We start from the raw sequence: 27,033 nt of genomic DNA, 5'->3' as shown, positions 1-27,033 counted from the left end.
GCCGCCGAGAACCGCCAGGCAGGGACGCGAACGAGGGCAGCCCGCGTCCTTCTCAGCCCCGCCCCGCGGCGGGGGCTGGGGGAGCGACGTCACCGTGCTGCGCGCGCCCCCTCGCGGGAGCGCGGCCTGCATCCGCGCAGCCCTTCTTCGCATCTGGCCCCTGCCAATTGTAGGGGGAGGCGGGGGCGGCAGACTTTACTACCCCTTAAGTCCAGGTGACCTTGAGCCAAGCGCTTTCCATCTCACAGTCGTTCATCTGTAAAGCAGGGGTAATAATATTTGCCTCGCCTACCTCTCCCGGTTGTGAAACTCCACGGAGTTAATGAATAACGCTCATCTGCGGCTGCTTTTACATATATTGACTCCTGTGATCTAATAATCCTAAGGAGGGCTGACGATGGCCAATGCCTGTTTTCGTCCATAAAACCGAGGCTGGAAAGGTTAACGGATGGGAAAACATTTTGTAAACTTCAAAGCACCAGGTAAGTTTAAGTCTCTGTTTCTCTATCTCTGTGTCTGTCTCTCAGCCCTCATCACACACACACACACACACACACACACACACACACACACGTTTCTAGGTAGTGAAAGGCGTGGGAAAAGGTCCAGAGCCCAGAGCCCAGAGCCTCACATGACAGGGTGGTACCATCACCTGCCTCCCTGCCTCCAGAACATTGCAAAGAGGCATCTTCTGACATCCCAGGGATTCTAAGCCTCCTAGGACCCCGAATTCCCATGGCATCCTTCCTGCGAGAAACCAGCAAGGTCCTTCCTGATGTGTAGCCTCAGCCCCTCCTGTTGGTGAGTTCCTCACCCCCCTACCACAGCCCTGCCCGTCTCATGCCTGGTGCAGGTGGGCCAGGCAAGCCTTGAGTCCTGTGAATGACCCAGAAATCCAGGCAGTTGAGACCTGCGCATTGAGTGGTGCCTTGCGCCTGGGGCAGGACAGGTGTCAGGCAGCACGGTTAAGCAGGTCAGGGTTGTTTGCGGTGTCACCTGCCCCCTGCACCTTTCCCTGACTGTAACCTGCTCTGAGCTGAGCCGGTTTGGGGTTATGTTTTCCCTTCTTAGTCAGAGCGGACCCAGAACACTGACCAATGCCCGGGACAAAAAGGGCTGCCTGGTGGGTGTAATGGCAGGAGGAGGACAGACACTCTGGGGCCGGGCTGACCACAGCAGGTAGGCAGGACTCAGCCACACCCCTCAGGCCACACATAACTATGCCTTTACAGAGTCCAGACATTGATATTGAATATTAAAGAGAAAGTTACCAAAGATGTGCCCCATTTACAATTCCTGAATGGCTTAGACCACAGTTTCTGGCTTACGCACCCCACTCTCCTGAGATATTTCAGTCTTGCTCCTGACTTCAGCTATTGCCTCCTGAACATCTCTCTTTGATGCCCCACAACCCTGAAATAGACTTCTAGACTCCTCCAACCCAGAGTGGTCCTCCTCCCCTCAGCCCCCATTTATTTTTCTTTTTAAAATTTATTTCAATTGGAGGCTAATTACTTTACAATATTGTGGTGGTTTTTGCCATACATTCACATGGATCAGCCGTGGGTGTACATGTGTTCCCCATCCTGACTCTCCCTCCCATCTCCCTCCCCATCCCCATTTCTTTTTTTGACATTTTTTATTTTATGCATTTACTTAGCTGCACCAGGTCTTCATTGCAGCATGCGGGATTGTCTTGATGCAGCGAGCAGGATCTTTAGCTGCAGCATGTAGGATCTTTCTAGTTGTGGCATGCAGGATCTAGTTCCCCAACTAGGGATAGAACCTGGGCCCTGCACTGGAATCACAAAGTGCCTCAGCCCCCACTTCTCTCACCCTATCTCAGAAAAGGCATGCACCCTGCCTCTAACCCACCCCTGTGTGAGCTCTCCACCTTCAGCCTCTCCCTTCTCCAAGCTATGTCCCAAGGAGTCTCCAAGTGGGTGTTTTGTTTGTTTGGAACAACACAATTAACTGGCTTGATTTAGTAGGTTTAACGTATTTAGACTTATCCAACAGCTAGGGGATAGATACTTTTTCTTAAGCACACGTGGAGGGTTTATTAATATTAACCACATCCTAGATTACAAAGGAAGTCTCAAATACAAAAGTTCAGCACCATACACACCATTGTATATTGTCGACATAAATGAAAAGATAATATAAAACTGACCATTTTAAGCACTTTTAAATGGGTCAACAAAGGTACCATAAGGGTAATCAAAATCCTTTAAACTGAGTTAAAAATACTATATATTGAAATTTGTGGGATATAGCTAAAATAGTACTTGAGAAGAAACTTATAGTCTTAAATCCTTCTGTCTGAAAAGGGGAAAGGCTGAAATTTAATATGCTAAGTATTGAAATTAAGAAAATAGAAAAAGAACAACAGACTCGTCCCCCCGAAAATAGAAGTCATGAGAAAAAGTTTAGCAGGAATTTAAGAAATAAAAGAATAAAGTAAAAAAAATTAAATAAACAGAAAAATTATGTAAATAAAATAGATAAGTCCCTGGTGAAACTATTATAAAAAAGGAAAAGACACAAAAAACAATTGTAGGTGTGAAAAAGGAGACATACTTGAGACAGACAGAGATTTAAAAATTAGTCAAGGAAATAGAATGCCATAATCTTTAAAGCTTTCAAGAAACATCCAGAAAAATTATTAAATAAAATTCACTCAAGGAGTAAGTAGTAGAAAACTTGAATGCATTTATACCAAGAAAAAAAAGAGTTTCTAATTAAAATGTTTTCTATAAAAAATTTTTAATCTTATTTATTATTTCTTTATTTGGCTGCACCAGGTCTTAGTTGCGGCACAGCACGTGGGGATCTAGTTCCCTGAACAGTGATCGAACCCAGGGCCTCCTTCATTGGGAGCATAGAGTCTCAGCCACTGGACCATCAGGGAAGCCCCTAAAATGTTTTCATATACAAAACAACAGAAACAGCAGGCAGTTTTATAGATGGGTTCTACAAAACTTAAAATAGATAATCTCAGTGTAACATTAGTAAGTCTATTAATGAATTTAAAATATCGATAAAGGAAATTTTAAAAACAATATTTTCAATAGATGCCAAAAAAAATCTGATACTTATTCAGTTTAAGATGTATCACAAGTAGGGAGCAGAGACAGTAAATATGCTCAATGATGAAGGATTCTTTTTCTGATCAGAAAGGAGACAGGGATGCCCAGGACCACTCTTTTCACACATCATTTTTCTGCAGGTCCTAGCCGGTGCAGGGTAACAAGAAATAAGACACACAAGGGTTAGAAAGGCAAAAAACAAAATATCCTTGTTTTCAGATAATAGCTAGGGTTGTACTAGAAAACAACAAAATACTGATGGACAAATTAAGAATTAGTAACATAGCTTACCAAGTTGTGGGATCGATACACAACAATCGCTTTTCAGACTCTCCAAGAAACGGAAAATGAACACAAATTTCCATTTGTCACTGCATCAAAAAATAACATAATAATCAATTGAGCAAATGCTGTGCAAGATATATCCCAGCAGAACATGGAAACTGAGGCAAAGAGATGGAACACTGGTTGGCCCTGCAGACCTGCTCAACTGTCCCAACATATCTTAATGTCAGATCCATTGGCCCAGGAGGATGTCAGCTCAGGAATTCAGAGATGTAAACTTGGTGAAACCAGGAAGACCAAAACTGATAGAGCATGCCTGGCAGGCTCTGAACTTGGGGGGCTGCCTGTTCTGGGGGTTAAGGATCCAGAGCTATGTGCATGCTGAGTCGTTTCAGTCGTGTGTGACTCCGTGTGACCCTATGGACTGCAGCCTGCCAGGCTCCTCCGTCCATGGGATTCTCCAGGCAAGAATACTGGAGTGGGTTGTCCGTGTCCTTCTCCAGGGGATCTTCCTGACCCAGGGATCAAACTCACCTCTATTACATCTCCGTCCTTATACAGTCTCTGATGTCCTCAGTTGTTTGATTCATCCATTCCCCTGTATCTAAACTCCCCTCAGTGGTCCCCTGACCCCCATGAACGACCATTTGCATTTCCTAACTAGAAGTCCCAGAATGAGCAGCAGCAGGAAGCCTCTACCCAGGCTGAATCTGTGCGCCCTGCAAGACCCTACTTTGCTTTAGCTAGATAGGGGGTCTGCAGCACTTTTCTGCAAAAGGTGAGAGGGTAAATATTTAGACTTTGCAAGCTATATGGTTTCCGTCTCAACTATCAGCTCCCTCATTGCAGTGTGAAACAAACAGAAGCCAACATGTAAACAGAGAAGTAAAGCTGTGTTTCAGTAAAACTTTATGGACACAAATTCAAATTTCATCTACTTTAAAAAATATTTATTTTACTTGGTTGCACCAGGTCTTAGGTGCAGCATGCGGGATCTTTTAGCTGTGGCATGTGAGATCTAGTTCCCTGACCATCAGTGGAACCCAGGCCCCCTGCTTTGGGAGTGCAGAGTCTCAGCCACTGGACCACCAAGAAAGTCCTCACATACTTTTCACATGCCAAAATACTGTCTTTCCTTTGATTTTTTTCAACCATTAAACAACATAAAAACCATGCTTATTCACAGGCCATACAAAAGCAAGTGATAAGACCACTGGCTGAGGGCCACAGTTTGTCAGTCCTTGCTTCATCTGGTGGCCCTCCAGGCAGCAGAAGGTGAGGCTGGGTCTTTGAGGCCTGGTTGGAAATAAAGGGTATCTTGGGAACATCAAGGATTGCAAATGCTGCTGAGAATAGACTTCTGGGGATCCGGGGTGGGGATGGGGTCAAGTCATCTTTAACAGCTTTCAGTGGCTTCCCTGACCCTAAGTTAAGGTCAGAACTACTTAGCATGGCATTGTGACCCTATGTGACTGGACTCCTGCCTGCCAGGCCACTTTCAGTGACCCCTGCCTCCCTGGGCTTCCTTGGTGGCTCAGATGGTAAAGCGTCTGCCTGCAATGCTGGAGACCGGGTTCGATCCCTGGGCTGGGAAGATTTCCTGGAAAAGGAAATGGCAACCCACTCCAGTATTCTTGCCTAGAAAATTCCATGGACGGAGGAGCCTGGTGGGCTACAGTCCATGAAGTAGCAAAGAGTGGGACACGACTGAGCGACTTCACTTTCTTTCACTTTTACTTTGCCTCCCTTGAGGGTTCCTGGTTCCTCTGTCAGGCCTGTGCCTTCCCCATGCTTTCCCTTTGCTGGGGGTAGACCTGTGCCGGCCACCTTCCCCAGGATGAGCTGGGAGGTTTCTCCCCTGTTTCTAGCTGCTCTGATTCACAACTGGTCTGCTGCAGCGCCCCCCAGTGGGCTGAGGGCTTCTTGTCTTGTTTCCACATCGCGTGGTAAGGCAAGGCTTACGAGTGGGGCTTAGTGAGTGTCGGTGAGCTGGAGAGGTCATCCTGGGAGGCTTCCAGAAGAGAAATCAGAATTTCTGCGCTGGTGTTGAGACTTGAGATTTTCCCATTAGGAACACCCTAAGGAATTTTTGGCCCCGACACTGGTCCACAGGAGTGATTCTTGTTCTGCTTCCTCCTTGAGTCTGGAAAGGGAAACAGCATCCGCACTACTGGACTTCTGCAGCAGGGGGCACGGGAGTGAGTGGAGCAAAGGCTCTGAGCTGACCCACCCAGGGGTACTCACTAAAGCCTTCCTCTCCCACTTTCTAGGTGTGCAGACTCACTCCCACACCTTCACAGGACTGTGAAATACTGTGAATGCTCTTGTGAACCAGGGGGCAGATGTTTAATTAACCCCTTCTGTGCATAGGAAGGGCAGGTGCACTCGTGGGGGTGATGCTCCTGGTTTGAGGTTTCCATCACGAACAGAGCAGCCGGGGGCCCCTCCTAGCAGCAGCGCCCACGCCCCTTCCCACACTCACTGACTTCTCCCAGCCACAGGCTTCTCCCAGACCATAATGAAGAGAAGTAGAAGCCTATGGAGAGATGAAATTGAGGTAATGGGGGCGGAGCTGTTGAGGTCTGGAGTGCGGGCCAAGGAGAAGGGAAGGAAGGGTCCTTTGTTCCCTGGAACTCAACACATGAACAAAGAAAATGTGAAAGGAGGAGACTGGGCACCGGGGCTGCTGAGGGAGGTCCGCGGGTGGGTGGTGGGGGAACCTCTCCTCAGGATGCCAGGGACCGACAAAGCAGGCCACGAAGGGAGTTGCTGGACATCCACAAGGTCACAGCGTAGGGAGGGGCCATTCTCTCCTGGAGGGTATCTGCGTTAAAGGAGGCTTCAGAAATAAGGCCTTGGAAAAGTAAGGCCAGCTCACCAGCTGGAGAGCACGCAAACGTGGCAGAGACAGCAGAGAAGGGCGTCCCTCTGGCACTCCCTAGGCAGGCCCATGGCCTTGAGGCTCCTGGGCCACAGCCGAAGGGGAACGACTTGCTTCTGGCACCTGGAGCGGGCCACACTCTGACCAGCGTCCTCATGCTGCCTCCAAGAACTCCTGCCACCCTGCAGGAGTCCTGGGAGACCCGACTCTTCCCAGATCTAGGCAGCTGCAGGAGGAGGGAAGAGGGTGGGAAAAAAAAAGAAAAAGGAAGCCAGACTGAGAAACAACTCGATATTCAAGTCTCTGCGCTCCCTCACCTGTGGGCGGCTGGGGGTGGGGGGGTGGGAGCGGTCCGTCGGGTAAGCGACCGCATCCCCAGTGTCTGCTCTCTGAAGGCGGCACCCTCAGAGCCGCCCCACCGGCCGGTGTGCTGTGTGATCGATGGGGGGAGAAGTGGGGTCATCCCCGCTCCACCCCACCCGGACGCAGTGCCCGGCTAGCTGGGTCTGGCGGGTAGGGTAATGGATCCCCTCTGCAGTTTCCTGGAGGAAATGTAATGAAGGTATAGCCTACTTGGACACCAGGATCCCAGCAGTGCGGTTGAGGGGCGGAGCCACCGCGGAGGCACAGCCCAGGCCGCAGAGGGCGGGGCGGGGCCTCAAGGGAAGGGGCGGGGCAGGGCCGCCCTGGCCGGTCTGGAAGCTGCTGGAAGTGTCGCAGCGCCGCCGCCCTGGATCCTTCCGCCTCGTGTGCAGGCAAAGAGTCCCCTGGCCGGCTGGAGCCAGCGCCCGGCCCGCAGCCGGAGCCACGCCTCGCGGCGAAACGCCGGCCCGCCCCGGGAGGGCCTGTATTCCAGGCATGCCCACAAAGTGGGACCTCTTTAATTCCGCAACGCCCGCGGAAAAGACCCCTTTCCAGTATCAGGCAATTAGAGTATGTGTAGGGCAGCTTCTAATGAGGAGGTCGAGCCTCGGAGCGTAGGGGGGAGTGGGTAACCCCTGTTTAGGCTTGGACCTTAGTCCCGAGGCTGGGACTCTCAGGAGTGGAGATGCCTGCCCTGCAGGTTTTCACAGAGGTCAGTGGGGAATCCTCGCTTCTAGTTCCACCTTTTATATTATATGAGCACTCCCAACATATGTTTCTGATGGTGTCCTGTTTTAGGAACGCGGAGACGGGGCTGTGAACAGGAGTAAATAAGTGTACTTGATCTCAAGGCCGGCGGCTCCCGCCTTTCAAGGTCCCCTCCCCTATTTTGGACCGTGACGTCAAGGTGGGCGGGCGGGCGGGCGGCGGCAGGTGCGCGGCAGACAGGCATCCTCCTTTAAGGCGGAGGGATCCGGGGGCGGGCAGCTGGGCGGTGCTTCGCCTTATATAAAGTGATTGGGGGCACACAGCCGTTCTCTCGAGTCACCCCCGCGCAGCCTTCTTGTGGCGAGTGAGCCCGAGGAAGCCATTGCCTGCTCGGTGTTCTCTAATACCTGTGATTGTTATCCTTGAAGGTAAGGCTCCGGTCTCATCTGGGCTTTTCAGGTTAGCTTGTTTTTTCGCGTTGCTTTCGGCCCACGCGTCCTTTCCGAGACCTACATCTCGTGTTGGGACCGGTTCTGGCGTAACGCTCCCGTTGCTTCTCTTGGGGGAGGGCTGGGAGCGAGCTCTTGAGTTTAGACTCTTTATGTGATTGGCGGTGGGGCTGCTTTCCCGCAGCTATAAAGCGTTGTTTTGTGGGGCCGCAGAATGGGGCGGGGGGGGGTAGGCAGTGCACGTGGTGGCCGCGCCGGCCCGGGACGCTGCCATGTTTGCCTCTCCACTTCCGGACGCGGCTACGGGGCGCCGGAGGGTCCCCGAGCCGGGCGGGTGGGCGCGCCCTCTGACTCAGCAAGGCTGGTCATGACCAGGTTTTGCCACTTGTTCTATCGGACGCAATTTTTTTAAAGTCCTTTCGTTCGGGGCTTTTCCGTGAGGCTCTGCGAAGAGCTCCGTTTTCGGTCGCCGGCGGCGTATGTCGTGCTTCCTCCATCCTTCCAGATCTTTCCTGCGTCTCGGTGGAGGAGGGGCTGGCGAGCGGAGGGGGCAGGCTTTGGGATTCGTGGGCACGTCCCTTCCCCCGCCCCTCTCCGAGAACTGAGATTGTTCTGGAAGCTTCTGGAGCCCGGCGCCCCGCCCTGGTGCCCGGATGTTGGGGCGAAGGGAGGCTGCGCGGTGGCGCCCCCTCCTCGCGTGGTCGACGCATGTCCAGCCGTGACGAGAGTCGGCCCCGCAGACTAAGGCCACCATCTTAGTGTTTGGTTTGGTCTTGAGCTTCAGTCACGTGTGCAGAGAGGTCACGATGGAGCCCTTTCTTTATCGGTTCTTTGTCTTGATAGCCCACCTGGATGGGCGTTCCGCCAGTCTCGAGTTAGCTGTCCCTACTACGGGAGACAGCAGTACCACATTATCTCCTTGGAGTTACCTAATGGGAGGACAGTTTTAAATGATTGCCCTTTAATGTGAAACTAGTTACTTTGAAGGTGGAACGATAGTCAGTAATTTGCGTATTTAAATATATGTGAATTTACCTCGCTTTCGAGATACCTGTGTTGGAGTGCCTAACTAGATTGTGCTGATCTATGATTCACTTAACAGGAGTTTGGGTTCACAATAACTTGCAAGAAACGTTAGCGTAATTTGTTCAGTGTGTTAGGTGCGCCCCTCCCCTCGTTGTTTCTAAGGGTGCTGCCTGAAATTGATAGAGGGAAGGATTTTCCAGTCTTTGTACCCAGCTCAAAACAGTTTGAATAGAGTCTGCTTATGTGTATTGTGGCTGAGGGTGAACTTGAGGAGTCTTAAATTCTTGCTTTTTATTTTAGATGCCTGAGGAAGTGCACCATGGAGAGGAGGAGGTGGAGACATTTGCCTTCCAGGCAGAAATTGCCCAACTCATGTCTCTTATTATCAATACCTTCTATTCCAACAAGGAAATTTTTCTTCGGGAGTTGATCAGTAATGCTTCTGATGTGAGTGCCCTGAATGTCTTCATTGACGTTGGTTTTTTGTTTCTCAAGTACTCCAAGAGAGGGAAAGTGGGGGTGGTTTGGCATTTTGTGATGTTAACTGATAAAGGGGATATAAACTTAACTGCCGTTCCAAAAAGTATTGCCTTGCTCTCTGTGGATAGATGGGATACTGTAACCCACTGGATGTCGTTCTCAACCTACAAGCTAAAGGAGTAATCAGAATTAGCGTATTTGGGGAGTTTAAAAAACTTTCTTTTGGGTGAGATGGGTTTTGAGGAAGCAGAATTGTAAAACTGCAATTTTGCACTTTCAGGCCTTGGACAAGATTCGCTATGAAAGCCTGACAGACCCTTCCAAATTGGACAGTGGTAAAGAGCTGAAAATTGACATCATCCCGAACCCCCAGGAGCGTACTCTGACTCTGGTAGACACGGGCATTGGCATGACCAAAGCTGATCTTGTAAATAATTTGGGAACCATTGCCAAGTCTGGCACTAAAGCATTTATGGAGGCTCTTCAGGTACGTGGTTGGTTAGGCACACTCCATTTATATTATTGGTGTTTGCTTTGCCATTTTTTTGAAACTTGAGTTTGACTTTTAAACTTTTTGGCAGGCTGGTGCAGACATCTCCATGATTGGGCAGTTTGGTGTGGGCTTCTACTCTGCCTACCTAGTGGCAGAGAAAGTGGTGGTGATCACAAAGCATAATGATGACGAACAGTATGCTTGGGAGTCTTCTGCTGGGGGTTCCTTCACTGTCCGGGCTGACCATGGTAAGTTGGCTTTCCTGTTAAGGTGTCTGGATTAGCATTCTGGGGAAACACTAATGAAGATCTTGAGTATTGTATGTGTAAAGCAGTTATAGTTCTGCATTTGTTTGTTTATTTAGTTTCTTATATTCTGTTCTGATTAATTTTTTTCTAGGTGAGCCTATTGGCCGCGGTACCAAAGTGATTCTCCACCTGAAGGAAGACCAGACAGAATACTTGGAAGAGAGGCGGGTCAAAGAAGTGGTGAAGAAGCACTCTCAGTTCATAGGCTATCCCATCACACTTTATGTGAGTATGGACTGGTAACTCAAGTGCAGGTAACTGCTGCTTGAGAGAATTGCATGGACTTTGGGGTTTTTTTTTGCTATTTTGTACTCTGAAACTGTCATCTTTGATACTTCTAGCTGGAGAAAGAACGTGAGAAGGAAATCAGTGATGATGAGGCTGAAGAAGAGAAAGGTGAGAAAGAAGAGGAAGATAAAGATGATGAAGAGAAGCCTAAGATTGAAGACGTGGGCTCAGATGAGGAGGATGATAGTGGCAAGGATAAGAAAAAGAAGACAAAGAAGATAAAGGAGAAGTACATTGATCAGGAAGAACTGAACAAAACCAAGCCCATTTGGACCAGGAACCCTGATGACATCACCCAGGAGGAATATGGAGAGTTCTACAAGAGTCTTACCAATGACTGGGAAGATCACTTGGCAGTGAAGGTAAGAAGTCTTGCTTGTTGGCTCAATAGGAGGAGCTGATATGGACAAATGGAACTTACCCAACTGGTTGGTAGCTGGGAACTGTGAATGCTATGAGTTCATTTGCTAATGGACCCTTCCATGGTGGAGAAGTGACATCTTCCCCTGTGACCTGTCTCTGGTGGCTTTACCCACCTGGAGTCTTTGACCCAAAGATGATATAGTGTTTGCAGATGGATTCATTTAGGGCATTAGGGCTTAAATTTTCTCTACAGGGATAGGAAGGTTTTTGTTTCAAATAACTGGACATTTTGGTATTGGGACCAAAAGCCACTCTTGAGTACACAGTCAGCTTATCTTGGATTTCTTTCAGCACTTCTCTGTAGAAGGTCAACTAGAATTCAGAGCACTGCTGTTCATCCCCCGTCGGGCTCCTTTTGACCTCTTCGAGAACAAAAAGAAAAAGAACAATATCAAACTGTATGTCCGCCGTGTGTTCATCATGGACAGCTGTGATGAGTTGATTCCGGAATATCTCAGTGAGTATCTTTTTGCCCTAATGTAGTTCGTTTCCGCGTTCTCAGGGGGGCTGGAGTCTTTATCTTAGATTAAGGATCCTCTGCAACCTAACAAGTGAAAGTTTGGTGAGAAAATCAGTCCTTCTGTTGAATCCAGATGACTTTATATACCTTTTATCTTTATCCCCGCCACTCCTGTATATTTAAAACCCAGCTTCCATATTTTGATTTCAGACTTCATCCGTGGGGTGGTTGACTCTGAAGACCTTCCCCTGAACATCTCCCGAGAAATGCTCCAGCAAAGCAAAATCTTGAAGGTTATTCGTAAGAACATTGTTAAGAAGTGCCTTGAGCTCTTCTCTGAGCTAGCAGAAGACAAGGAGAACTATAAGAAATTCTATGAGGCATTCTCTAAAAACCTGAAGGTAAGCAGCAAGTACTTGCTTAATAATTAGAATGGATTTTTTTTTCATTCACTGAGAGGATAAGAAGTTATTTCCTAACAAAATGATTTTTTTCCCCTACCCATAAAGCTTGGAATCCATGAGGACTCCACTAACCGGCGACGCCTTTCTGAGCTGCTGCGCTATCACACGTCCCAGTCTGGAGATGAGATGACTTCTCTCTCAGAATATGTGTCTCGCATGAAGGAGACCCAGAAGTCCATCTATTACATCACTGGTACGTTGGAACCTAGGTCTGATAAAAGCCTTTTTTTAGAGGTGTGGGGCAAACACTCAAGGGTCCTGGGGAACTGGCAAGATGAGGCATTTTGGCCTTTGAGTCACACTGAGTAATCCTACAGGTGAGAGCAAAGAGCAGGTTGCCAACTCTGCATTTGTGGAGCGCGTGCGGAAGCGGGGCTTTGAGGTGGTGTACATGACGGAGCCCATCGATGAGTACTGTGTACAGCAGCTCAAGGAGTTTGATGGGAAGAGTCTGGTCTCTGTGACCAAGGAGGGCCTGGAGCTGCCTGAGGATGAGGAGGAGAAGAAGAAGATGGAGGAGAGCAAGGCCAAGTTTGAGAACCTCTGCAAACTCATGAAGGAGATCTTGGATAAGAAGGTGGAGAAGGTAAGCCGTTGTGAAGCAAAGTTATCTTGTTAGCGATGCCTTCAGAGTGGTTTCCTCCCATCTTTGGCTGCTACAGTTAGTGGTTTAGGCAGCTTAATTTGCTTAGTGCCACCCTACTTCTTGTTCTCTTAAGGTTGGTATTTCTATAGAACTTACCAAAGATGACACTTTTCCCCAGAGTAGAGAAGAGCATCTTTGCCTTAAGGAGGTAATTCGATTCAGTACAGTGAGCTTTTCTGCCTACCCTCAGGTGACGATCTCCAACAGGCTCGTGTCCTCACCCTGCTGCATTGTGACCAGCACCTACGGCTGGACCGCCAACATGGAGCGCATCATGAAAGCCCAGGCACTGCGGGACAACTCGACCATGGGCTACATGATGGCCAAAAAGCACCTGGAGATCAACCCTGACCACCCCATCGTGGAGACCCTGCGGCAGAAGGCAGAGGCGGACAAGAACGACAAGGCCGTCAAGGACCTGGTGGTGCTGCTGTTCGAAACTGCACTGCTCTCCTCTGGCTTCTCGCTTGAGGATCCCCAGACCCACTCCAACCGTATCTACCGCATGATAAAGCTTGGCCTGGGTGAGTACCTTTGTCCTCTCAAGTAGCAAGGTGTGTCAGACGCTTTTGAAGGCTTTTGGGGGCCTATCTGATGTGGTTTCTTTCCTCTTAGGCATTGATGAAGATGAGGTGACAGCAGAAGAACCCAGTGCTGCTGTTCCTGATGAGATTCCCCCCCTTGAGGGTGACGAGGACGCCTCTCGCATGGAAGAAGTAGATTAGGAGTTTATACCTGCAGACTGCTCCCTCTGTATAGCGTCCCCATGGCTCCTGCAGCAGCAGCAGCCCTTGTGGCCCTGGCCCATGTGGTTCCCTCTGCTGACGTCTAGTGGTTTTACTTCTGTCCTTCTAAGGCAGGATACATGGGCCTCACGCCCTATTCCTCTCCACGTTTGACATGGGGTTTGAATGTTGTGTGTTGTGTTTTTTTTGTTTATTTTGTTCTGAAATTAAAGTATTGAAAATAAAGAAGATGCAGGTTTTTTACAGTTCTGCTCTCGTAGATTTAAGTATATACAGTGCTGCCTTTGGAGTTATCCTGTATGTAGCCCTTTACAAATCTTAGCCTGCCATCATTCTGAGTAGATAACATGGTACATAAAGTGAAAGTCAGTTCAGCCATGTCTGCTCAGTTTTGTCTGAGTCTTAAGACACCTGTGGACTATACAGTCCATGGAATTCTCAAGGCCAGAATATTGGAGTGGGTAGCCATCCCCTTCTCCAGGGATCTTCCCAACCCAACCCAGGTCTCCTGCATTGCATGCAGATTCTTTTTATCAGCTGAGCCACCAGGGAAGCCCAATTGTGATACATAGGAAGATATTAAAACCATCACGGGTAAATTTAGAAGCCATAGAAACAAAAAGAGAGAGTCAAAGAGGGAGAAAATAATTGCGCATGACGCAACAGACATAAGCTGAATTTCCAAAATAGCTCGTTCAACTCAATCCAGTCAAAAAACGGGCAAAGAACTAAATAGACATTTCTCTTAAAACATAGGTGGCCAGTAGATAAATGAAAATATGTTCAAGATGCTAATTTGAGAAATGAAAAAATGACGTACTACCACACATGGGTCCAAATGGCCATCATTGTAAAGCTGCCGTACCATGCTGGAGAGGGTGCGGAGAAAAGGGAACGTTCCCATGCTGTGGGTGGGGCTGGAGTCTTGCTCCAAAGCTGGTGCAGCCACAGTAGAGAATGAGGTTCCCCAAAACTAAAAAAGGCAATCCCGCTCCTGGACGTAACATCAGAGAAAACAAAACCTACACCCCGTGTTCACAGCAGCACTACTGACAGTCGAGAGTGGACACGTGGTCACTGATAAGATGTACACATACACAGTGAAATGCTCAGCCATTAAAGATGAAGTGATGCCATTTGCAGCCACATGGGTGCCACTGGAGGTTATACTAATAGGGAAGACAAATACCACTTGATAACCACCTATGTGGGATATATGTGGAAAATATGAATCTGAATCAAATCATGGGACAACAGACTGGTGGTTGAGAGGGTGATGGAGTGGGGCATTAGGGTCAGCTGGCCCAAGTTTTCCTATGTAGAAAGAAGCCCTACAGAGAACTATATTCAGTATCCCATTATAAACCATAATGGAAAAAAATACCATAAAACAACTGCTGCTGCACAGCAGAAATTAACATTGTGAATTAGCTACAATTTTTCAAAAATAATGAACACTGAAGGTAAGTGGTATTGTGATAAAGAACCCACCTGCCAATGTAGCAGACGTTTAGAAACGTGAATCCAATCCCTGGGTCGGGAAGATCCCCTGGAGAAGGGAATGGCCACCCACTCCAGTATTGTTGCTTGGAGAATTACATGGACAGAGGAACCTGGCAGGCTAACAGTCCATAGGGTCACAAAGAATTGAACACAACTGAAGCAACTTAGCACATAACACTTTCAGAAGTCCCTTTCCTAAGCTTAGCATATACAGACGATTTTCCACTCAAAATTTGAGTTTACTATGGTAGAACAAAAGCATACATTGAGTACTTTTCGAGTTTTGACCTTTTCCTGGGCTGAGAGTAGGAGGTACCTTCACTGGTGTTGCTGGGCACTGAGCTGCAGTTTCCAGTCAGCCACCAGGCCACAAACAAGGACCAAGAAATGGTACATGTTAGAAACCACTTTTTTTTTTTCCACTTTCAGTATTTAAACAAGTTAAACATTGACACTTGTAAAACAGAAATTGTAGGCAGTTCTGAGCTAATGGAAGTTTTAGGTATCTGAAGTTGAATGTTTGTACTTAAGTCAACCAGAACACAGGACCAAACCCACTGCAGCAATTTAATTTAATAAAATAAAATCATAAGAGCAAAAGTTATATTTCCAAAGTACCAAAACCTGCAACTGGTTCATAGGGCAGAGCCTAGGGATCCAGGAGCAGGGGGGCTGGTGGTGCTGGGCAGGATTCCCAAGCCCTCGGCCAGCACAGCACCATCGTTCACTTTCTCTCCTGGGAAAGCAGCATCGGGAGCCTACAACACGTGTGCTTCTCTCACCAGAGTAAGAAATGCATGTCTCGGAGTCTGAAAGGGTAGTAGTCAAGGTAGGGGACAAGCACAGGTGAGGCACTAGCAGAGCCTCCAGGGCAAGACTTTGGAGAACCAGAGAAGCAGGGGCTTCGGAAGGCGCCCCACCTTCTCAGCCCCCCACTGTTCTCTCCACCCTGGGGAGAATCCTGCCCACTGGAGGCTGGGTGACTTAAGGCAACGGGGAAGGCCGCCTCCTGGGCTCCCTGCCCCCTGCCGCAGCGCTGGTCAAGAAACCTGCATTTTGCCCTGGAGCCAGCTGCCTCTGAGGAGTGACAGGAGAGAAACTGGTACAGCAAGCGGGTCCTAGTCATTCCTCGGGCCCTCAAACCTTCTGCACAGATGACTCGACTGGCACGGCCTTCTTTCCCCGCTGCTTTAGACGGCCCCGGGCGTAGACCCGGAGCAGGAGGGCAGCAAAGACCACAGCCACTCCCAGGCCCCCCACCACAGTGACAGTGTGGCCGTAGAGGAGGCAGGAAAGGAGGATGGCGAAGGCCTGGCGGAGGGTCATGATGATGGTGAAGATGGCAGCCCCAAACTGCCCGATGGTGTAGAAGATGAAGAGCTGGCCACACGCAGAGCAGATGGACAGCAGCAGGGTGTGTGCCGCAAACTCGCTGTGTCGCCCCATGAAGCGGATGCCCTCCAGGAGGGCCCCCTGCTCCAGCAGGGAGCCCACCGTGAAGAGGCAGGAGAAGAGGTTGACCCCAAACATCATCTGCACTGACGACATCTTATAGGCGAACAGGGCGTCCTGCCAGTTGGAGGTGAAGCTGTCGAAGGCAATGTAGCCTGCCAACAGGATGAGGCCTGACAGCGTGGTGGCCGGGGAGCTGTGGGGCTCCGGTCCGCTGGACAGCAGGAACATGCTGACCCCGATGGAGATGAGGCCAGCTGTCAGATACTCCCAGTGCTCATAGCTGCGCCGAGACACCAATTTTCCCATCAGCATAACGGGGATCACCTTGGAGGCCTTAGCCAGCACCTGGGTGGGGAAGCTGACGAACTTGAGAGCTTCGTATTGGCACCAGCTGCTGAGCACATTCGACAGGCTGGCAAAGGAGTACCGGTACATGGGTGCCCCATGTCGGGGCTGCTTGCATAAGATGCAGTAGACGCCAGCCACCATCAGGGCCAGGATGCGGTTCATGAGCACCAGGAACTGAGAGTCCGAGAAGCGCTCGCCTGGCGATGTGGCTGTGGCCCCGTAGCTGCGGGTCATCACTCTTTCCTGCAGCACTCCCCACGTCAGATAAGACACCTTGATGCGGCAGGGCAGAGACAGGGGAGAAGATACACAAGAGAAGGAAACAGCAGGCAGGCCCCAAAGCATCCTGACAACCTCCTCTCAGGATGATGTTGAAAATGATTAGGATGGACAGCATGACTCTCTGTAGTAACTACAAGTTACTTGCCTCTTCTCTCCCCAACCTGGACTCACCTTGTCGAGAATCAAGTGTGTGTGAAACACAATGACTAATGCTTTAAGACTGACCAGACCCTGTTTGTCCCCACAGTAGCCTATGTCAGAGCTGACTCCAAGTATTTTCTATTTTCAACCAATTCTGGGGGTCGCAAAGAGTCGGATACGACTGAGCGACTGAACTGAACTGAGACTTCTTAACGAAGACTGGACACCCGTGAGTCCAACTTAGCATACAAGGTGGAAACAGAAGTGCCCACTCCAACATGCCGTGGGGTCAGCGTCCCTCTCACATGCAGTAGTGGGGGAAGGCTGAAAATTTTATCAGTCCATTTACGGTACATTTACAAGAGGAAGGGAGAAATCACGGAGGGTAGAGAGAGGAGGAAAGAAAAGACAGTGCTTCCTCCAACCACCCCTAAGATGATGGTATGCCTCTGGGAGAACACACAACACAGCCACCAGCAAACTGTTGGGACTGGTAGGGTGTGAGCGCTGGCTCCTCCAGGACCCTACCCAGGGAAAGCAGTAGAGCCCACCTACCTACCTGGAGCCCGGAGGCACAGAACAGCAGCTTCAGGGCCTGCCAAGTGGGACTGGTCTCTGCTGGCTCTGTCCGGGCAGCCAGCGGAACCTCATCCGGGGCCTTGGGCTCATTGCCAAACACACAAGTTTTCACCAGGGGGAAGCAGAGACCCCTACCTGGAGAAAGTGCACAAGCTGAAACCGAAGCTTTTCCCTAGCACTTCACCTTCCCCGCTGCTGCCAGCCCGCCCTGTCTCGCTTGCCAAAGCACATCCCCTTTGCACCGCCGGCCAACTCTCCTAATTTTTAATCTAGAGCAAGCACACTTCCCCCACCCTTTCCCCACACACCTGTTTCCAGGTAGTTCTTCCGCCTGAAGTACTGCACCAGCAGGTAGCCAGGCACCATAAAACTTGCATAGCCAGCCGCGTTCACCAAAAAGCGGAAGAACCAGAGCTGAGTCCACGACTCCGGAGGGGCTTCGAGGTTCTTCTCCCCACCTGCCCCCAGGGAGGGGAGCGCAGCCAGCACCACCACTGCCCACCACCTGCGGGTACCGCGGGCAGAAAGATCAGAGTACAGCTCCTCACCCTCTGGGCCCTCCAGAGGGGACGACACTGGAGAAGGGCCCGGAGCCTCCTCCCCGCCCCCCTCAGCTGCAGCCCAGCACGGACAAAGAGCCTCTCTCTCCTGGGGGCGGGGGCGGTGCGGGCCAGGCTGGGCTCCCTCCGTCCCCAAGAGCGGACCCGCCCCTCCGGCCACACAGGTTCCCTCTGTTCCCTCCAGCGCCCGCCGGCCGCTCCGGTTAGAGGCGCGGCGCCCCCCGACCCCGCCCTCGGGGATCCCGAAGCTCCAGGGTCCCTCTCGCGACTTCTCTCCCGACCCTCCTGGAGCCCCTGGCGAGCACAAGGCCACGGCGCGTCCCCACCCGCTCCAGCTCCGGGCGGCTCTAGGCCGGCCACCCGCCCGGGAGCCGGGACCCCGCCCGGCCCCCCGCGCGCTCGGAGGAGCGGCGGTCACGTGTCGCGGGGCTCGGTCACGTGGGCTCGCCGCTCCCCCCACCCCTTAGTCCCCACCTGGGGTCCATGGTCCTGGCTGCGTGGGGCGGAGGGGGGGCCGGGGACTGCGGGGCCCCGGGCCGCGCGCTCCCTCCGCTCCCACTGTGGCCTTCAGGAGCCTCCGGCCAGCGGAAGTGCAACGCTCTTCCCGCCTCTCTCCCGCGGCACCCCCTCCGCCCCCGGCCGTGACCACGCAGCGCCCCGGGCCGCCGCTGGGCCACAGCGCCCCCTCGCGGTCCGGCGGGAGACGCGGCTCGGCGCGCGGGAGCCCGGCTGCTGTGTCGCTGGGGAAGCGGGAGCTCCAGCCCGGTGCCGCCTCCGCTTCGTCATCGCCCGAAGCCCTGTCCACCGGTCTGGAGGTGGCGGTGACCACTGCCGTCCCAGGGACGCGGATATGGACGTTCTGCATTCCAAGTATATCCCCGTTATGTTACCGCTTTAACATCCCCCTTATGTTACCGCTTCCCCGTTTTCTGGCAGGAACATGTCTACTTGGTTCCGGGCTTGGGTTGGCAGTTCTGTCCCCTCTATCCCCATGACCTTTGAGGATGTGTATGACCTGTCCCCCGTGTACCTCGCCCACTCATCCGTTCCCTGCAGATTCCTACTGGCCTGCTCCCGGTTCTACTAATTCACCAAAAAACCTTTCCCCAGGGAAGCTCTCTCCTGTCCCCTCCTGAAGCTTCCCAGGTGGCTCAGTGGTAAAGAACCCACCTGCCAATGCAAGTGGAGACACAGGAGATGCAGGTTCAGTCCCTGGCTCAGGAAGATCCCCTGGAGGAGGAAATGACAACCCACTCCAGCATTCTTGCCTGGAGAATCCCATGGAAAGGAGCCTGGTGGACTACAGTACATGGGGTCGCAGAGAGTTGGACATGACTGAGCAACAGAGGGCGTGTCCCCTACCCAGGCCTCCCGGGACCATCAAGTATGGCCCTCCACCCAGTCCATCGTTCTCCCTCCCACGAGCTTTTCTTCCCATTGCAACTTGCAATTACATATTTATTTAGATGTTTATGATTTTAATATGTCTCACTCACTAGACTATAATCTCTAAATGGTCAGAAACTGTACTGCTTTATTCCCCAAATTCTATCACAACACAGACCTGACCTAATAGATGCCACAAACATATGTGGAATGAGAGAAAGAAACATACAAAGCCACGCTCCCTTGTATACTCTTCACAGGCTAGCCCTTCTCCCCAGGCTCTTCCAGGGCCGTGATGAGGCCTCCCACTTGTGTCTTCTCACTCCTCTTTCTCTTCCTCCATCCTCTGCATTTCCACAGAAAGGGCAAGAGTCTGGTCTGGACAGAGAGGCCTGAGGACGATCAGTCTCCCTACCCTCCCTGGCAAGGCCCTACACTGCTGAAGTACCAATTTCCTTCTCTCTGCCTTCACCACAAAGTCACAGGACAGGTCTGTCTAGAAATCCCCAGTGTACACAGGCACACACGCACGCATGCACACGCAAAACAACTGGGGGGTTAAAAGTCTTTGCCGTTTTAGTGTCATGTTATTGAAACTTCCTCTTCCCCAGAAGTTTAGGGCCTTCTGTGTGAAGTCTTTAAGCAACAGTGTTTCAGAGTCCTCCTTGGCAGAGAGCTGGAACCCTTCCAGAGCCCTGCTCACTCACAGTTCAGTATCTCTCCTCATTTGGGAGAGTCCATGTTGTCTTAACTGGTTGGCAGCTTTAGGCTGACCCCACGTGGGAAGAGATGAGAGTCCCATCATCTTCAACAGAGGCCAACAGGCTTCGCCCACACTGCCTGGGGCTTTGAGGAATCTTATATCCACTCTGAAGCTCTTCCTTCCAGACTGGCTCTCTTACTTGGGATGGTTCCTCTCAGCTCAGGACTGTGCTGGCCCCAGGCTCTGGCCTTAGCAGTTCCCAGGACACACGGCCTGGGCCCAGACTGCAGCAGCTGTGGCTCCAGCTTCCAGATGGGAAGAGGGGAAGTGTCTGGGGTCCAAGAGCCTGTCCCGGCTTCAGTCAGCACACAGCAGTGGCTTCCCAGAGATCTTCAGGTCGTCGAAGGGCAACAGGGCAAAGGGCTGAGGAGAGGAATGGAGAGAAGCAAGATTAGGGCCCATGGACAGAGGTGGCAGTGGGGGAAGGGAGCTGAGAGACCCATTAGGCCCTTTCCTCCCCACCAAGCGATCCCTGAAAGAAATCAGGGAGCAAATCTTCCTACTAATCCCCAAAACAGTGGTTCCTCAGGGCGACTGGGTCCTGTTTTTGCTTTCGTTTTGGGAGTAGAGGGTGGGAAAGGGCACTCACAAAATATGTTGATTTTCTTTTTACATCATATATTTAAAAATGGGAAAGACTCTACAGAAAATCTAGGTTTCATCTCTCTTTAAAAAAAAAAATCCAAGATCTAGAAATACTGGGCCTGTCTTCCTCCTCTGCAAGAATCTGCTAAAGCTGAGTAGAGCAACTGACCCTCAGACAAAAGACTATCTGGTTTCCGGCAGGCCCCAGCACCTGGCTGTCCACACCCAGCCCGCGTTAGCTGCATGGCTCCTGCAGGAGTCCCAGGTTCGGGTCCCGGGGTCCTTAGGACACAGGCTGAGAGAGTGGCAGAGTCGTGGATCACAACCCCAGGCTCCTAACTCCTTGGCCCCTTCAGCTGTGATAGCTCCTGTCTCCACTAGGGATGTGGGAGGCCCTGGACAGCAGAGCTGAGTGTCCGCCTCTTACATCCTCAGCCAGGTCCTGGGGAGTCTCATCCTCCACGTTTCGCAGCAGGGAGTCGGCACCTGCCTCGCACAGGGTGGACGAGATGCTGCTGAGGCCCCGGCCCGCAGCCAGGTGCAGAGGCGTGCATCCATTGAGCATGCGGGCATCCACCCGGGCCCCCGCCTGGAGGAGGAATTGCACCAGACCCCGCTCCTGGGTCTCCACAGCCAGGTGCAGCGCTGTCTTCCCACTCGTGCCCTCCTGGGGGGAAGAAAGATGTCAGCCAAGGCCCTCAGAGGAGGCACGCCTCTAAGTAGAGGGGCCCCATGGCTGGGCCCTGGGCCCGGCAGCTCTCTGATGGGCTACCTCACCTGCACATCAATATCAGCTCCGTTCTGAAGCAGCAGTTCCATGAGTGGCCGGTTCCTCTGCAGGGTGGCGATGTGGAGACAGGCCAGACCTGAGATGGGGTGAGGATGAGGGTTGCATCTACCAGCTCGCTCTCCCTTTCTTCAGGGACCTCCCTTACCCCTCAGCCCCAAGGGACTCCCCCGCCCCATCCCTGCCTACTCAGTGCCCCTGATCACAAGACTGTTAAAACACAAACCCAAAAAACCCCTCAAAAGTCTGGGGGGAAAGGAACTCAAAGTTTCCACCTTTTCAGTCATGTTATTGAAACTTTCACGCTTCGGGAGTCAGGTTGCTGAGTGACACCCCCCCATACACACACCCTCCCCCACCACATGCTGCCTCCCCTGTCCGCACACATACACACAGTCTTTTTGTAAAACTCTACCTGCCTTCAGGCCCCTTCTAAAAGTTACCTTCCTCAGAGCTCTAGGGATCCTCAGGCCCCCAGCCCTTGAATGAATGAATGAATGAATGAATTCATTAGTTCATTTTTAAACAGAGTGGTCAGGGAGACCCTCATGGAGCAGGGACGTTTGAGCAGAGACTTGAAAGAGATGAAGGATGTGAATTTGCATCGAGTTGTTTAAGAAGAGGGGCACCCAGGCCAGCAAGGAGCTAGCACAAAGACTACAAATCCCATCAAGCCCCACGCCCCCCCTTCAGTCCCCTCACCTAGCTCTCCCGTCCCCACAGCAGTGACTGCCTGTTAACCTGCCAGAGAACTCACTTCTTACGGCTATTGTTTGCCTCAGACATTATCTTGTTTTGGTCACAGATGCAAGTCTGGCTCCTACAATAATGTCTGGTACAGAGAAAGTTCTCAGTACATTTTTGACGAATGAATTAACGAGTTCATCTAATCTCTGCCGAACTGAATGTCTTTGTTCTTTTTTTTAATCATTTCATGTATTGATTTGTTTTTGGCTGTGCTGGGGTCTTCGCTGCACGGGCTTTTCTCCAGCTGCGGTGAACGGGGTCACTTTGCTAGTTACAGTGCTACGGCTCCTTATGGCGGTGGCTGCTCTTGCTGCGGAGCACAGGCTCTAGGGCACACGGACTTCAGTAGTCGTGGCTCCCAGGCTCTAAAGCACAGTCTCAGCAGTTGTTGCGCTTGGGCTTAGTTGCTCCACGACATATGGGATCTTCCTGGGTCAGGGATTGAACCCATGTCTCCTGCACTGGCAGGTGGATTCTTTACCACTGAGCCACTAGGGAAGCCCCCAAACCGTACATCTTGAGGGCAAAGTTGAGCTCTCTGCTTAGCATATAATAGGTTCTCCATAAATTCTAACCAGAATCCATTCATTAATTCACTCCTTCATTCAACAAAGGTATTCTGAGTACCTGTGTGCTTAGAACTGGAGATGCATCAATAGACAAGCTGTGGCCCTCCCTTCCCTGAGAGTGGGGTCCCTGTCTCCTGTCCCCTCCTCCTCCCATGGGCCCTGCGGCCACCTGTACCTTGCCAGTTTTGCAGCTGGAGGTCCAAGGAGTGAGGTGTTCCTCTGCCCGGCTCTGGCTGCCCCTCGAGTAGGCAGCGGGCACAGGCCAGGTGTTGGCGCTGGCAGGCCACATGCAGGGCTGTGTCACCATGTCGGTCCTGCAGCACCCGGCTGGCCCCCTTCAGCACCAGGGCCCTCACTGCACCTGGCTGGTCCAGATGTACAGCCAGATGAAGTGCTGTCTGCAGGCACAGAGAGAGGGTCACAGGGTGGCTGCAACATGCTGCAACCTCTGGGAACCTGCTGGGGTGGGCACGGCAATTGCCAGGAGCACGGGAATTGTGGGCCCTGGTCTTCCTTCTGTTGTGCCCTATCAAACTCTTGGGGCCCCAATTCTGGAGGCAGGGTAAGGCAGGCGGCCCTCTGCTATTCTTTAAGTCCCCTTAGTGCCGGCCCTGCCCCCCTACCCTGGTGAAAGGACAGAGCCGGGGCAGGGAGGGATAGGGTGTGATGGTGATGGTGGGAGCAGAATCCAGCTTCTCATCCTCTGGGGAGGCCTGTTATCCTGGGTGAGGGGCTGAGGTCTCAGGGGGAGGCGACAGGGGCATCGAGCAGGCTCTGCTCGGCACACTCCTCCTTGAATGCTCCCTGCAGACATCATGTCCTATACTAACACCTTCCCTGGCTGCTTCCCAGACAGTGGTTCCCACAGCAGCTGGCATGTGTCTCTATCACGACTCTCGTCACCACGCTGTGTCATTAGGTGTTGACACGAGTCCTCTAGCCCTGGCTGGAGCACCTGGTGAGCAGAGTCTGATTCCTACTGTCTCTCTGTCCTCAGCTTCTTGCCCAGTGTCTGGTATATGGTTCCCTGAGGGAGCAGCCAAAGGATGCTGTCTGGTGGCTGGGGATGGCTGCTGGGGCAGACATAGGTATCTGGGCTCAGCCCATCATCTCCACCCACCTGGTAAAGGTTGTTCTGAATGTCCAAGACTTCCTGGGGCAGCAGAGCCAGGCAATACAGCAGCACGGCAGGGGCCTCGTGAATCACTGCCAGGTGGATCAGCCTGGGAGGCACAGGCAAGGTTTGGGGTCAGGGCTCAGGCCAGACAGAGTGGGCTGGGGTTCTGGGGTTAGAAGAACACATCAGTGTCTAAGTTGCCACCCAGAGGGTAGGTGCAGGAAGTGAGAGTTTGGGCCAGGAAGTGAGGGTTGCTGCGGGAAGCCAGGATCCTGAGGGTGGAAGCTCCAAGTTCCCATCTCTGGCCTTTGGGAGGGCCTTGGCTGAGTGAGAATGTGGGCAGGGTGCTGACGGGACAAGGTCCTTCCTGTCCACCCTGCCCACACCCCGCTCCCCTCTGGCCCCCTGGGGCCCCCACCAGGCAGCTGCAGCTCAAAGCCAAACTGAAAGCCGCTGGGGTAGCACAGAGGTGGTTTCCAGGGCTGGGCTCCCCACCTCTGCCCCCTCATGGGGAGGGCAGAGAGGGCAGGGGTGGGGTCACCCTCTGTCCCCTCATGAACACCTCCCAAAAGAGAGGAGACAGAAGCTCTTGGAAAAGGAGCAAGGAGACAGGGCAGCGCTCTGTCCTGCTGCTCTCCACGGGACAGCCAGAGGCCATTCTGCAGGGCCGGGACGGAGCCTGAGCTGGGCCCCCCGCTCCTGTGTGTGCCTCTGCGGGGAGGACTGTGCAGTGCAGAAAATGCGTGCCTGGGGTGGGGGATAAAGAGCCTTAACCTGGGGCGGCCAGGAGGGGAAGTTCCAGCCCTGGGGTTTCCCCACGTCAGGTGGGGAAAATGAAAGCCAGAGCCAGAGGGTCTAGGCCGGGGCAGGCAGCTGCTGGGGCATTCGTCAGGGGGAAGCCTGGCTGAAAGGCCCGTCTGGGTTGGGGAGGGGGCTGCTTGGGGCAGGGGGGGCAGGCTTTGGTGGCTGGCGAGGCCCAGGAGAGAGTGACGGAGGGAGGGAGGGAGGAACCGCGCTGGAAATCCCCTCGGCCAGGGCCTGCTCTCTGGTCACATTCCTGCAGCCACCTCCCTCTCTCCCTCAGTCTCCCTCCTCCCACTTCCTCTTCCCATTTCCACATGTCCACAGCCCAGACACCTCCGGAGGGAAGAAAGCGCCCTCTCCTCTCAGGGAACCCTCTGGGGGGTCTTGACACCTCCCTCCCGCCCCCACCGGGTCTAGATTCCACACCTGTCTCTAACTAGAGGCGATTAAAGCTGGGGCTGAGAGGCTAAGCAAGGGGGGCAGGGCCGAAGCCTCCACTCCCTGGGTCAAAGGTCAACCACAGGTACTCTGCACAGAGCCTGCACAATCTTGGTTGTGGGCCTGAGGGCTGGTGATCTCTAGGCACAGAGGACAAAAAGGCCTAGGGTCACCCAGTGGGTCCAGAGTCTGTCTCTGTCAGAGGCCACCCAGGACCTTTGCATCTCCAAAAAAAGCAGATCAAGACAGATAGCTCCTGCTTCCTCCTCCCCATTCATTCCAGCAGCCCAGATCCAGGACCCCAGCCCCCCTCCACTCTGTTTCCCATCCCCAAATCCCAGCCACCCCCTCTCTCATCCATCTTTTCTTCCTGAGGGGTGAATCCTCACCTGGCCAGCCCCTACCACACAACTGCCTCTCTGACCACCCCTCCCCCCGGCCCCGCCCCAGCCCAGTCTCCACCAAGCTCCACCTGGGCCTGGGGAGGAAGGATGAAGTGAAGGGGTCACATAGGACAGTGAGGGGGATTTGCAGGGCTCAGGAGGTGGAGAGTGTCGGTAAGGCTGACTCTAGCCCTCACTTCCCCTTTCTCAACAGAGGAGGAAGCTAGCTGGGGTAGCCAGCCGCCTATCTGTCTGCTGGGGCAAGAGGGCCCCAGCCTGGCTCACTGACTCCACAGGCCAGCCTCAGCCACGCACCCCTGGCAGCACCTCGGACCCCAGCTTCCTGCGCCCACCGCAGCCTGTCACTGGCCCCTCTTGTTCTTTGAGACAGGGCATTCTGAGGTCAGAGGCCGGGAATCCCAGATATTGAGCAAACAAGGATGCCCTGTCCTCCAGCGAGAAAAACAAAACAAAACAAAACTGGGCTGGTCAGGGGAATTTTCTCTTCCCCAGGATGGGTTACTGGTAGATTTCCAAGATGCTAGCTGGGGTTCCAGGTGCTGGTGAGGGCCCTGCCAAAAGGTGGGGCAGACAGACGATGCCAGGTCCTCTGGACTGGGTCTGGATACAGCTCAAAAGTGGGTTGAGAGTTCAGTTTGAAAGAGAGAGTGGGGACCGCCCCTTCCAGAGCTGGTGCCTTTAGGGATCCCCACATAGGGAATGCCCGGCCTGTTACGGCTCTTGGGGAAGGCCCCGAGTTAGCATCGGGGCGGAGGAAGGGGTCCTCTCTTAGCCTAGCCCCCATACTCACGTGTCTCCGTCCTCGGAAATGTACGTGAGTGCTTCCAGCTGCTGGGGGCTCAGCGCCCCGGCGGCGCGGAGCGGTGAGTCTGGAACTGCGTCCTCGGTCCTGGGGTCCCCCGACAAGGACAGGGGCTCGGTGAGCGATGAGGAGCCGTAGGTGGAGTCAGCCCGCTCCCCGTCCGTGTCTTCCTTGTCCTCTGGCTCCTTGGCGGTTCCCGGAGGATGAGTCCAGGGCTGGGGGCCCCCGCCCTCTGAGGGCCCCGAGGCTGGGCGCGGGGTGGACTCGGGCAGGGAGCGCAGGGAGCGCAGAGACTCGATGCCCGAGTCATACTGGCTCTCATCGGTGTCGTCCTGCCCCTTCCGCGCCTCCGACATCCCCGCGGCGCCGGCCCGCCGGGCCCGGTCCCAGCAGGATCCGACTCCTCGCCGCCTTTCCGGATTGCAGGTCCGCCTCACAGAGCGGGTGCGGGACCCGAAATGGCCTCCTTTCCGGGCTGCGGGTTGGGCTGAGCGGCTCGGCGAGAAGCGTGGACGAGGTTCGGAGCGCCGGCGGGGTCCGCGGCAGCCGCTACTCGGGGCAACTGGGCAGTCCAGTCAGACGCGCTCGCTCGCCCCGCCCTCAGGCCCCGCCCCCGGCAGGCGCCGCGCTTCCGGACGGAGGCTCCGCCCTTCG

At 53.0% G+C, this 27,033-nt stretch overlaps 3 protein-coding genes and 1 long non-coding RNA gene across 6 annotated transcripts; 1 reads left to right on the top strand and 3 right to left on the bottom strand.

The window, feature by feature from the left end:
• Positions 2,895 to 6,968, bottom strand: LOC108633456. The gene is made up of 4 exons (XR_001917080.1): positions 6,829 to 6,968; positions 6,253 to 6,481; positions 3,381 to 3,460; positions 2,895 to 3,232 (listed from the first exon to the last, which is right to left on the bottom strand). It is a non-coding gene; the product is annotated as an uncharacterized LOC108633456 (long non-coding RNA).
• Positions 7,608 to 13,357, top strand: HSP90AB1 (heat shock protein 90 alpha family class B member 1). Its single transcript, XM_005696358.2, has 12 exons — positions 7,608 to 7,754; positions 9,102 to 9,248; positions 9,562 to 9,768; positions 9,863 to 10,022; positions 10,174 to 10,307; positions 10,424 to 10,732; positions 11,085 to 11,250; positions 11,464 to 11,654; positions 11,763 to 11,910; positions 12,035 to 12,303; positions 12,554 to 12,887; positions 12,979 to 13,357. The coding sequence occupies exons 2-12, from the start codon at positions 9,102 to 9,104 to the stop codon at positions 13,086 to 13,088; spliced, it is 2,175 nt and encodes a 724-aa protein (XP_005696415.1). The 5' UTR covers positions 7,608 to 7,754; the 3' UTR covers positions 13,089 to 13,357.
• On the bottom strand, positions 14,837 to 18,581 carry SLC35B2 (solute carrier family 35 member B2). 2 transcript variants are annotated; one of them, XM_018038773.1, is made up of 4 exons: positions 18,452 to 18,581; positions 17,726 to 17,922; positions 17,398 to 17,552; positions 14,837 to 16,688 (listed from the first exon to the last, which is right to left on the bottom strand). In XM_018038773.1, the coding sequence occupies exons 1-4, from the start codon at positions 18,460 to 18,462 to the stop codon at positions 15,750 to 15,752; spliced, it is 1,302 nt and encodes a 433-aa protein (XP_017894262.1). In that variant the 5' UTR covers positions 18,463 to 18,581; the 3' UTR covers positions 14,837 to 15,749. The 2 variants fall into 2 exon arrangements, with proteins under 2 accessions (XP_017894262.1, XP_017894263.1); XM_018038774.1 differs by lacking the exon at positions 18,452 to 18,581 and adding an exon at positions 18,304 to 18,398 and having other exon boundaries at positions 15,166 to 16,688.
• On the bottom strand, positions 19,415 to 27,033 carry NFKBIE (NFKB inhibitor epsilon). 2 transcript variants are annotated; one of them, XM_018038772.1, is made up of 6 exons: positions 26,368 to 27,033; positions 23,935 to 24,037; positions 22,990 to 23,212; positions 21,489 to 21,577; positions 21,202 to 21,378; positions 19,415 to 20,489 (listed from the first exon to the last, which is right to left on the bottom strand). In XM_018038772.1, exons 1-6 carry the CDS (start codon positions 26,733 to 26,735, stop codon positions 20,424 to 20,426), a joined length of 1,026 nt encoding a protein of 341 aa, XP_017894261.1. In that variant the 5' UTR covers positions 26,736 to 27,033; the 3' UTR covers positions 19,415 to 20,423. The 2 variants fall into 2 exon arrangements, with proteins under 2 accessions (XP_017894261.1, XP_005696571.2); XM_005696514.3 differs by having other exon boundaries at positions 21,139 to 21,378; positions 26,368 to 26,990.

The sequence above is a fragment of the Capra hircus genome, chromosome 23, assembly GCF_001704415.2.
Source record: "Capra hircus breed San Clemente chromosome 23, ASM170441v1, whole genome shotgun sequence".
In the NCBI taxonomy this organism is placed as follows: Eukaryota; Metazoa; Chordata; class Mammalia; order Artiodactyla; family Bovidae; genus Capra; species Capra hircus.
The sequence above is the reverse complement of the archived record's forward strand: the minus strand, read 5'-3'. Positions and strand labels throughout refer to the sequence as shown.